We start from the raw sequence: 12,459 nt of genomic DNA, 5'->3' as shown, positions 1-12,459 counted from the left end.
CAAGCGGATTGAATATAAATTTGGTATTGGGATTCAGCAAAATAAAAAAGGGATGACATAAATAAATTAATAATTCATATTAAATAAGGATTTTTAAAGAGCTTGTCGAAAAAAAATTAAAAACACAAAAAAGTTAAATTAGGATTTTTATAGTGTTGAAAAAATTAGATATTTTGAGCTAAATGTTGTCTTTTTACCAAATTGTCGCTGGGTTTTTTTTTTAGTCAGTTGGCCGCCAAAATATTTATATCATAAAAGTTTTCAGTGAAACGATAGTGTGGTTTGCAATTTTCTGTTTTTGACGTAATGGATTGCAATTTATGATATTATTCATTCAAAGGATTTAATATTGGGTTGACGTGTTAGGTGTGTCACTTACGATTTGAAACTTTCAACTTTAATCTAACCTGTTTAATTTCTTGTCAACCTTAATTTTTTTTTTTGCAAAAATTTCTTGTCAACCTAATTAATTAAATAGGATGAGAGTTTTGACCCAAAGTTGTAAGTCTCGGGTTGGGTATTGTGTTGTGTCAATTTTTTCCAACCCTATGCAAAACGATCCACTTGATGAAATAAACATGTAATCATATCAAAGTATACAACCCAATAGGTTCACCAATAAGTAGAATACTAGAGCAAAAGTACGAATTAAGAGATGTTCAAAATCAAAGCAAAATCATATTACAGTACTAAAGTTTCAATACTCAAACTAAAATTAACCCAATTTCATTACAAAACATTAACATTTAATCTAACTCAAAGGAGCGTGTGAAATGGAGATTTGATCCCCTGCTTCCCCCCATCATCTGCCATCTCAATCATCATCAAAACTCATCACTATCACCTTCACCTTCACCTTCACCTCACCAGCATACTATATAGGTTTTCCTAATCGGTAGATCTGAATATGATCAAAACCATTCACATCGTCAATCAAATCACAGCAATCAAAGATAAAGGCTGGCCTTCTCATTGTGTTAACTAGCTCAACACGCTGTTCCTCCAACATAGTAGCAAACATTGGCCATTCAACTAAGAAGACCATTGCTTCAACATCCCAAGCACCTTCTATGTTATCAGCAACCAATATTCGATTTCTCTCTCTAGGAGCAAAACATTTCAGGATCGTATTTTCAGAAACTAATGGATCAAATATTTTCAGACGAATACCATTAATCTTCAACAACGATCGACAAATGTAAATTGCAGGAGATTCTCTGATATCATCTGAATCCACTTTATTAGAAAATCCATATATAGCTATATCCAAAGAGCCTCCGATCATGTGTGAAACAGTCTGCACTAATTCATCCATCTTTCTTCTCCTCATCTCACTAATCATTGTAAAAAACTTCTTCTCATTTGTCATCCCTACATATTCACATAAATATGCCAAATAATCTATGTCTTTTGTCAAACCCATACCTCCATAACCCGGTCTCGAATTGATAAAATCCTGATTCAATCTTGAGTTTGCAGTTATGGTGCTTCTCACATCATCGAAATTTGAGCCGACCTTTTCACATAAGGTAGATCCTATATTCATAAGTGTTAACTGAGCTGCAAGAACTGCATTAGATAATAACTTCCCTATTTGCACAGAAGATTGTGAACCAATGATTTCGATGTTATCAACATTGACCACTCCTGCATACAAATCCCTGAAAAGAATTAAACTATTTTGACCCTCATAAAAGTTACCTAATACCACCTTCTGAGGATGTAGCAAATCTTGAACAGCGGTGCCAACAGAAAAGAACTCCGGGTTTGTGATGACGCTAAGATAACCAGCATTGTTAAACCCATTAATGTGGTCTGCAATGTTTGATTTATAGTCAACTGGTACAGTAGATTTGATAGCTACGTACTTCCTAACGAGTATTCTATCGATTGATTGGAGTATGCTCTTGATAGCATCATCAAAGTTCTTGATGTCCAAGTCATTCTTGAGTACTTTGGGCTTTATCTTGAGAGGAATGTCAACCGCAATAAAAATCAATTGACATAGATCAAGTTCTTCATCAATATTGGAGCTAAAATGTAGATTTCCCCTGTCAATACCTTCGTTAAGATAAAAATCCATACCAGGCTCAGAAAAAGGCATAACTCTCTCATCTGCTTCATTGATACCATTCATATCATTAATCTTCTCAACATCCTTATCCAAAACAACGAAATCTTTATCGTGCCAATAGTGAGCAAGCACCATCATACTTAAAACTCCAACCCTTCCTCCACCTATACAACATATTCTTTCTATATCTTCCAACATGGGCTGTAAATGAAACAAAAATACCTCCTATCAATATCATCAAACCAAGCGAAAACAATTTGTAAACTTGTTGATAATCCAAACCATATTTACTTATAGGTATAAGTATCAAACAAACAAAATATTTCATACCAATATCATCAAAGTATATATGTTATAAAAATTAGTTTAATCTAATGCATTTCAAATGATACCAACTAGTGAAGTTTGCACAGATTATATATTTTGTTTGTAAACAATAAGGTCAAACACATGTGTTAAGATATATTGTAACAAGAAATAAATTTTATCAAAAACAATAATAATGTTTAGAACTTACAGGTGGTGTAACATCTTCATCATCAGGACCACCACTAGGATTACTTACATCGTCGGAGATATCTTGATCATCGTAATCAGAAGAATCGTTCATATCACTGTAGTCGAAATAATTTAAGGTAAGTATGTTACTTCTTCTGAAGTTATAATCACATACAAAATGTTAAAATTATAGGATCAAAATCATTAATATTTAGCTATACAAGTTCCAAACAATCATAAATTACACAGAAATTGATCTTAGCAATGTTCAATTAATAAGCTATATAATAAGTTCAAACAATTAATATATGTGCCTTCAAAAGGGTTTTCTCCATAATCAGAAATCAATTTCTATTACACAATAAAAATTACACTAATATAAAGAATCAGCTTGACAACCATTTAACAACATTGTCCAACCCTATTCCCATTGTTTGTGTTTCTTCTTTGATTTTCATCCTTAATTGCCAAACCCTTATTATCATAGACTGAATACAATTGATTTGTTGATGGTTTGCAAACTATTTTAGCTAAAGTACAAATATGTAAAGTTAGAATCATCAAATATATGACCTAATTAAGCAACCAAATTCATGTATTGTATGAACAAATCAAGCAACATCGATGGACTACCTCATTTTTTTTGCTGCTCTACCCTCTGATCTTCCGAAATTGCGTCTCTGTTGTATGATCTGATCCACTAGTATATTGTCTCGTTTTAACTTTTTTTTGTTTTTGTTTTTGTTTTGTAAGGGAAATAGCTAGTCTCGTTTTAGCTTGCTGACCACGGCACGCCAAAGAGTGCTACCGAAGCCCAGGGCCCACTGTCTAAGGCCCAATTTATTTCAGCTTCTAATTAAGTACTCCGTAATTCCTAGAGATTTAGATACGGAGTATAATAAAGGAAAAATTGCTAGCTATAATTCAGCTTTTGCCTCGTTCATCTAAAATAATTTACATTTCGATTAGTTTTAAATAATATGACCTTTAATGCCAGTCAGTTTTAAATGGTCACAACCGGTCATTTCACTTGTTAAAGAAAGTTACGCGACAAGTGTCGGCATTTGATTGATAAAAAAAAAATCATAATTTTATTTTAAAAGAAAAACTTAAAAATTGTCATTTGATTAATTAAAAAACAACTCCCACCGCTAGTCCAACCACCCTCCACGGTTGCCATCTCCACCGGCCCGACTCCTATACTTGCCCACCAGCGCCGGAGCGCTACACCGGCCACCCACCCTCCTCTCCCTAAATCGCCGACTCACCTCCACCCCGACCCTCAAAAAAGTAAAAAAACTCCTTCCCCGTCTCGATCCCAACCTCCATACCCTCGAAAAACCCCACCCTTTGTCCCTTTTCCACCCCTACCCTTCCCTGCTCCTAAGGATAGCAATGGGGTGGGTCGGATGCAGAGGATGGTGCCTCCAATCCCATACCCGCCTAAAAATCTTGTACCCATCCCAACCCCACCATCCATGGCGGGTGCAATTTTCCACATCCACACCCGCCTCGCCGGGTACAAGTTAATATTCATCTACCACCACCCATTTGGATATCCATACCCGCCTCATACCCGCTACCATAATGACATTAATATGATGAATTATTATTTTTAATAAACCTAGCTTTACATCCACTTGACAAAATTTGTATACGACGTTAATGTTATTAATAAAATATTTTACATGATTACAGTTTAGATTCTAAGCTCTTCCAAGCTTGTTTCAACCTTTACGAAAAGTAGTATAAGGCGGGTATGAGACGGTGATGGGGAAAGTTTACTCTAAAATCCATATCTGACCCACCATCCATGGTGGGTACAATTATTATACCCATCCTCGCCTCATCACTCGCCAAACTTCCCTCCATCCTTGCCCCACTTGGGCGGATGAGGCGGGTCTCCCATTTGACCCGACCTACTGCCATTCCTACCTGCTCCGAATTTGGCTCCTTCCCTTCGCACGCCTTGATTTTGGTCCCTTCCCCTTCCCACACATTGATTTTGGCTCGTTGTTTCGATAACACATTGATTTTGGCTCGTTGTTTCGATAACAAGTGTGGTGTTTTAGAGGCAACAGAAGAGGGTAGGGAATGGGCGGTGGCTCGGGGGAGTTGAGATGTGGGCGCGAGGGGGAATATGGCCTGGTTTAGGCCGATCGTGGGGTTGAGGAGGTGGCTGGGGGCTGGGGGTGTTAAAATAGTTAAATTTTTTTTATATTTTTAATTATTTTTACAAAAGTTAGTTTAAAATAATTAATTAATGGTAATTAATAATAATCATTTCCTTAAAAATTAAAATTAAAACTTATTTTTTAACTAATCACGTTGTGACACGTGTAAATTGATCTTAACTGAAAAAATACCTATTCAACCGATTACAGGTAACTTAAGGCTATTTGAAGCAGATTGACATTAAAGGTTGGATTATTGAAAAATAATCAAACGGTGTTGTAGACACCCATTTGTATCTCCCCAAAAACCAAACCCAGTGATGAATGCCTTTCGCGTCGAACCATAATCGAATGAAGTGAAAGTGTGAAAGGTCAAGTGTTACTTTTTATTAAAAATCTTTCTTTTTGTTTTCAAAAACCAACTCTATTTCATGAAAATAGTCAATCCAGTTTAGTTTGGTCCATGATACAGGTCTAATAATAGTGTAGTTAGATGGGGCTTGCAAAGAGCTTTACAACGATATATTATAAGCCAAATTCCGATGAATAATGAGGAAGTTATGGCCAAAATACTAAACTGGGCCCGGTTTGATCCTTACATACGGCCTAATGATCTAGAGGAGGGTCCAATGTCAATTATCATTCCTAAAGCTATTAGGATTAATTATAGTCTTCTAGAATTCTCTAGAAGGTTCTCTTAAAACCTTATGGAATTAGAATTGATAATTGTGGATTGATAAGTTTAATTTGAAATAAAATATTATTTTATGAAAAACACGATTTTGGTTTTCATACGGACTCTACAGATCAATTTTGATTGACAAGTAGATTCCGTGATAAAAAGCGCGTGAAAATCCAAGCTGTCGCCAAACGACAGGCTTGTCGCCACGTGACAGAGCTTGTCGCCAAGTGACAAGGTCGTTTTGCGGCGACAGCGTGGAATTTTATTCCTTTTCAAATTCTACCTATTTCCGGACTATTTTTCTTATAAATAGGGTCCTGAACCCCTGTTTTTATTCATCAACTCTCATCAAGGATTCCTTGATTTTCTCTCTCTTTCTAAACCAACCCTTTTACAAACAAAATTCCGCACTCACGAGATCCAAAAACACCTAGCCAAGTTCGAAGTTGCTTTCGCCCTAGACGTGAAAGGTTTATGCTTTTTTTGAGGGCTTGGTTCCAAATCCAGTCTAAACTTTTTAACTCTTTCTTTCAATTCTAATTCTTTGATTAATTATTTTCATTGAAGTTTATTAACTCGTGTATTTTGCTATTAGAAAGAGGTATAAGGCTTCAAAGTAAGTAATTAGCTTACTCCCTATTTTATTTCAATGTAGAAAGCATGCTTATATTGTTTTAATATTCCTAGTATCATGTTAGGATGTTATTTATTGCTTTCTAGTATCATGCTTAGGGTGCCTTTTACTCTTTCTTATATTATGTTAGTACCATGTTCTGTTTAAAGCTTTGATCTTTGATGTTTAGTGACATGCTAGGATTTGTTATTAATCTTGTTAGTATCATGCCTAGGATCTTGCTATTATTATTAAGCTTTATTATGCCTTATTATGATTATAATTGCTAGGGAATTCTCTTTGGTAAACTCCAAGTTTATAAAATTCTAAGTGGTAAACAAAGTTTTTTAAAATTATCTTTGGTACTCCTAAAGTTTTTATAATTATTAATGGTGCCATTAATTATCATATTTTATAAAAAATTTAACTATAGTTTGGTTTTTTAATTTTTTTAACAATAACATTTAACTATAGTTAGGTTTTTAATTATTTTTTTAATAATTTAATAATTATACTAAAATTTAAAAAAAAAAAATCAACCACCCCTTCCCCCCACCCACAGCCAGCTCCCCCTCCCCTGCACCCACCCACGCCGGCGCACCGACCGCCCAACCTTCATCGGCGCGCCGTCCTCCCCCACCCCTGGAAACGCCGACCTCTCCCAACCTCTGTTCGCCGCCCTAGAAACACTAAACCCAACCCAAAAACACCAAAAAAACCCTCCCCCACGTCGGTGCCGGCGCCGGCGCCAAGCCCATCCCCTCCCCCAAACCCACCCCAAGAAACCCCTCTCTCCCCTATTCCCCAAAACCCTCGAAAACCCCAGCCGCCATCCTCGAAAAATCCTAATTGTGGGTGGGGAAAGAGTTTAAGATTTTTGGAGGGTGGTGGGCTGGGCAGTTAGAATTTTCGGGGGTGGTGGAGAGTTCACCGAGGGTTTTGTGAGGGTGTATGAGGGCCGATTAGGTTTTTTTCGTGAGTGGTGGGCTGGGTGGCCGGGGTTTTCGGGGATGGAGGAGAGGTCGCCGAGGGTTTTTGGGGTGGGGGAGGTTTCCAGGTGGTTTCGAGGGTGGGGGAGGTGAGGTTCCAGGTGGTTACAAGGGAAGAGAGGTGGAAATCGAAGAAGGAGGGGAACGGCTGGTCGCCGGCGCCAGAAAAGGGGAGGGGGTCTGGGTGGCAGTGGCGCCGGCAAAGGGAGGGCTGGTGGTCGGGGTTGCTGGTTGGGTGGCGTTTTTTTTTTAAAAAAAATATTTCTATAATAATTTAATTATTAAAAAAAAAACTAACTAACTATAGTTTAGGATTTTTTATTAAAATAACACTTATCAATGGTAATCAAAATTTAGGTTTATCATTGATAATAAAATTTAAGAATGTTTACCACATGGAAACTTAAAAACTTGGAGTTCACCAAAGAGAATTTCCCTAATTGTTATAATTATTATGTTGCTTGATATTATTATTGTTATTGCTTTGTAATACCCGAGATTTTAAAACCTGATTTATTATACGCTAATATTTATTTTATTAGCTTAATTAAAGTTTTGTCTCTGTTTTAACAAGAACGAATGTTTTAATCTTGAATTTTATTTTAATATTATATTATTTTAGAAGCTAATTTTAAGGAAAGTAAATTATTATTTTACAGCTTATTTCCGGTCAGTAAAATGTTTAAAGATTTGTATCAAAATATGTATTTTTACCCGAGAAAATAAAATGACCAAAATGCCCTTACTTATCATAAGAGACAAAATCCACCTCCTAACTTCATCCCTTTTTTACCACTAAGAAAAGAATTGATAATTTCATTTCTCACTGTTTCCTTTACCATTAGTTGCCTAATTCTTGTGATAATCTTATCACTTAATAAACTTTTATAATCTTTTCTTGTAAGCTATTGATCCTTCACCGTTAAGAAACAAAAGAGCAAAGGATAAACTTTGCTTCATTCAACTAGAAAACAAAACCCACCTCTTGCTTCTCTATTCTCCTCACGGTTAAGAGCTTTATAATACAAAGTCTAATGTTGCCTTTCCATATAATTGGTCACTCAAAACCCCATGATTATCAATTTAGCAAATCTTGATCTTATCTTCTTCTTTCTTTCAAGTTCATTCTAGCAACCATACTACTCTATGTATATATAAAACGTCATCACCGTTCACTAGTGTCATTAACTCATTATATACTTTATTTTCTCCTTTCGTAAACTTTCTTGTCAAACTAATGAAAATGGCCTTCTAAGACCCATTACCTTATTGCTTCGTATACTACTAATTAGCCCAAGGTATAAGTAGTATTGTTTCAATGTTCATATTTATTCTTTAAAGAGAAATCTTGTTATATCTAGTATTGTTTTTCTTGTAATACAAAAATAATTCTTATACTTAAGTTAATGATTTAGTGGAAAAACTATGACTTCTTTGAGTCATAAAGCTACGTATGGTATTACTTGTATTTAGAAATAAGTTTGTTGATTTTATACTAAAATAATTAAAGAGTATAGTTTTAATCATTTTTCCCACTAATGCAATAATTTATATTTTCAAGAAGAATCGGACCTCGGAGCTCAGTGAGAACGATAGAATAAAGGCTAACAGGAAGGTTATCAGACTGTAAATCGAGGTAACGGCTATTGCTAGTACCCACAATTCCCTTCGAAATGTGTTTATAAAATCATGATGTCATTTTTGAAAGTTATTTATATCTCTGGATTTAATGACTTGCGGGATGATGAACGTGTTTATTAATGTACTTCAGTTTAATGATTTATATGAATGATTTTATTGATAAACGTTGTTTTATTGATCTTTGGATCTTACAAAAGTATGTCATGAATCTATGAATGACTTATGTAAAAGTTACACAACATGATAAATAACAGTGAAAGACCTAGTCCGTCTGGCAGTATATGTTTACAGGTTACTTTTCGGTCATGCATGTACCCATGGGGCATTAGCCCAACTATGTCGAGCATCTGCTCTATGTTATGGGCACCGGCCCATCGCGGAAGACGTTCCGCCATGTCATACTTGCCAGCGACTAGCATGTTAATATGAACGTTATATATATCATTATATGAATTTTATTAAATGTTTTAAGATATTCCATTCTCCCTGTTTTATTAACTAAAATGAATTGAAATGATGTTACACTACTAGAGTAGTTCGTTACTGAGTCTTCGGCTCACCCGTTTTTATGTTTTGATGTTTTAGGTTCTGCTGGGGATGATGGAGACGAGTAGTAGCGAGGATTTTAATTTCAGTTATCACTTAATAGTAGTTATAGATTTAAGTTGTTTAATTTGAATAGTAAGACTAAGCTACTTAGTAAAGTTTGAGATAAGATAGGATTTCTATTGTAAAAATTAAGAATAATGTTTGTTATAAATAGATCACTATGTTTTATAAATCAAGTTTGTTAATTAAGTATGTTTGTTGCCTTGTAAATCTCGTGAGGGATTTACGGCCAAGAGATTTACGGCAGTGACGTCCCGACCGTGTTAGGTTAATTCCACTGTTAAGATTCTCTTAATAACTGATTTAGAGGTTAGGGCGTTACATGCTTGATCACGCCTTTAATTTTATGCATGTTTAAAGAGAATTTGTACTTGAAATCACGCTTAATAAGATAACTTATAATTTGGTTTAGGGTAATGTGATTTTAATTCAAGTGATTGCCAATAATAGCTTAATTTGTGCATTAATATTCAACGAACATAGATAAACAGGTTTAGGATTAATATAATGTTTGCATGTTAGTAAAAAAGCGCACATGAATACGAGTAGAATAAAGTAGAAGCCTATTTTATAGGGCGGGTTCTCTCTTTTGTAGATTGGACTAGTACCCTCATCCCCAAACCCTGTTTGGTTCAAGACCTTATGGAGTTGACGATCTCCTGGATCGTTGAGGGGTGTAACCTTCACCTCGTGAATGGTTTACAAGTTCCTAAAACTTTTTGGCGACTCTTTTGATCTCTTTTCTTTCCCTTTGGACGCCACCATACTTAAGTGTATGATCACAGTGGGGTTCAAGCTTGGGGTTATGATGCTAGTGTAGGCGTCGTTTGAAGTGCGCCTACGTTAAAGCATCTTGTGAATATGCTTGGCACTCATAGGAAGTGGGAATTGACATAACGATTAGGGACACGATTAGGAACAAGGAAAGTAGGGAGCCGCCAACAAGTTTTTAAGGAACTTGTAAACCGTTCACGGATCATTTAAGGCAACCAGGGACAACGAAAGGCAACAACGATTGACCCGTGAAGGTTACACCCCATTCATAATCCATGAGATTACTAACTCCATATGGTTCGGAACCACGAAAGGAGGATCGGGGATGATGGTACGAAGTGAGTCATGGAGTCACATTCGCCCGTATTGGACTCTACTCGATTCTTATTGTGAAAAGTATACCCGCGATCTCAAAGGCATACAAACAAATATCAATTTGCTCCAAACTATTATTATGCTAAATTGGTTGAATATTAATGCACACATTATTCTAAAATATTGTGATCACTTAATTAAACAACAAGATTAAATGAACCTAAACCAGTTGTCCAAATTATCTTATTAGGCGTTATTTTTAATTACATATTCCCTTTAACATGCAATATCAGGGCCGTCTATTAGGGGGACCACAATGAGCGACGGCTCAGGGCCCCCCTATTAGTGGGCCCCGTCATTGTGATTTTTTATTTATTTTTTTTTACAAAATAAAATGAATTTTTAAATACTAGAAATATATGAGACATATTTGGTTTATTTATTATCACTAATTATACCCATAAGTCCATAACCATGCTAATACTTTTTACCAATATATAAAAAACGTATGTTTTCATGTAAAATATTTTTGGATTAACTTATATATATCATTATATTTACATTTTATACTTCTTAATAATATTAATAGTTAAATTTGTGCATTGACATATGTGTTAGTGTTGCGATTATTATGAAATAGAAGGATTATATTATTGCCCTCTTCTCTCTCTCGTTTCAAATTTTGTGATGCCATCAAAATTTTAATTAATACGCGATGGTATAAAATTAATAATTAAATAATTCAAATTATTAATCCAATAATCAGGGGTAAAATGTTTTGTTGCTAAATTACGTATAAATTACACTTTGTAGTTTAGGGTCAGGGCCCCTATTTAAAATTTTTCTCAGGGCCCCAAAAATGTCTAAGACGGCACTGTGCAATATGGTGATCATAATAACAATAGAAACCAACATCAATATTGGAAGCAATTTAATAATAATAGCGTCAGTCAAATCAAATAATAACCCTAATCATGCTAATAGCAACAAGAATAAAAATAAGAGTAATGAAGTGATTAATTACTCACTTTCCACGTTTCCTTGAATTGATACATCATGAATAAACTGTTAGTAACTTCAATAAAAATAAATCAAATGGAAATTAAATTAAATAAATTTAGAAATGATTTGGTCCAAACCCTCAGTTAATTCTACCTTTCACGCCTTGGTTTAAGTATAGAACTTCGGGTATTGTATGAAATCCTTAAAGTGCTTAAGGGATATAAAATGAGAGAATAGGGTTGATAGAGTTTAGGCTAGAGCAAGAGAGAGAGGAGATAATATTTTTGGTGTAGGGAGAGAGGATGATTTTTGGTGTAGAAGAGAGGAAGAGAGAGTGATTTGATGATCAACCTTGTTGGTGATTGAAAAAGGGATATGACCTCTATTTATAGGGAAAAAAAGGGGTCGAATCAAGAAAAGATAAGAATTCGAATCGGATAAAACTCTTGCGATCGATAGACAGCAGTTTTTACGGTTTTTGTTTTTATCATATCTTTTGATCCAGAAATCGGAATAAGATGAATAAGATATCGTTGGAAAGCTCTTGAAATCTAATTTCTAACCCAATTAAAATCAGATTAAAATATTTTGTATAATAAAAGATATGGCCGAAATAGTGGGACGGTGTCAGTTTTGGATAGAGTTTCGTATTTCTTTCATCTTTTTCGTTATAGCTCGGAATTAATATTATAATATATCATTGGAAAGATAATTTCAAGAGCTCTCCAAACATTTAAGAATTAGATAAAAACAGTGAGGCACGAAAATAATTTCGGACTATCTTTGAATGTCTTTCAATTCGAATCGAATTACTAGAGGAGTTTTATTCTATTTCAAACTCTTTAATCTTATCTTTTCAAAAAGGATAATTAAGATCTTTTAGAATCTTATAGAAGAATCCAATTAATCCTAATTGGATTAGGAGTGGGATTAAATCCTTTTGACCCTCCACATGATTATTGGGTCGTAGGTAAGGTGGGCTTAGGTTCGATTTAGACTCAGTTTAGTATTTTGGCCATAACTTATTCTTTATTACTCGGATTTGGGCTTATAACATATCGTTGGAAAGCTCTTTTCAAGCCCCATCC

General features: G+C 34.9%; 1 protein-coding gene and 1 long non-coding RNA gene across 2 annotated transcripts; one reads left to right on the top strand and one right to left on the bottom strand.

The window, feature by feature from the left end:
* Positions 1–815: 815 nt before the first annotated feature.
* LOC145621195 (UDP-glucose 6-dehydrogenase 3-like) lies at positions 816–3,296 on the bottom strand. Its single transcript, XM_081675933.1, has 3 exons — positions 3,206–3,296; positions 2,592–2,688; positions 816–2,275 (listed from the first exon to the last, which is right to left on the bottom strand). The coding sequence occupies exons 1-3, from the start codon at positions 3,208–3,210 to the stop codon at positions 875–877; spliced, it is 1,503 nt and encodes a 500-aa protein (XP_081532059.1). The 5' UTR covers positions 3,211–3,296; the 3' UTR covers positions 816–874.
* Positions 3,297–7,966: 4,670 nt separating this feature from the next.
* LOC145621038 (uncharacterized) lies at positions 7,967–9,505 on the top strand. Its single transcript, XR_014108343.1, has 3 exons — positions 7,967–8,328; positions 8,592–8,666; positions 9,257–9,505. It is a non-coding gene; the product is annotated as an uncharacterized LOC145621038 (long non-coding RNA).
* Positions 9,506–12,459: the final 2,954 nt, after the last annotated feature.

Source organism: Chenopodium album, chromosome 27 (genome assembly GCF_948465745.1).
Source record: "Chenopodium album chromosome 27, dcCheAlbu1.1, whole genome shotgun sequence".
NCBI classification, from domain to species: Eukaryota; Viridiplantae; Streptophyta; class Magnoliopsida; order Caryophyllales; family Amaranthaceae; genus Chenopodium; species Chenopodium album.
The sequence above is the reverse complement of the archived record's forward strand: the minus strand, read 5'-3'. Positions and strand labels throughout refer to the sequence as shown.

Coding starts and splice junctions, on each gene's coding strand:
- LOC145621195 (XM_081675933.1), bottom strand. Junction 2,276..2,591: donor ATGAAGATGTTACACCACCT/GTAAGTTCTAAA, acceptor TTTCATTTACAG/CCCATGTTGGAAGATATAGA.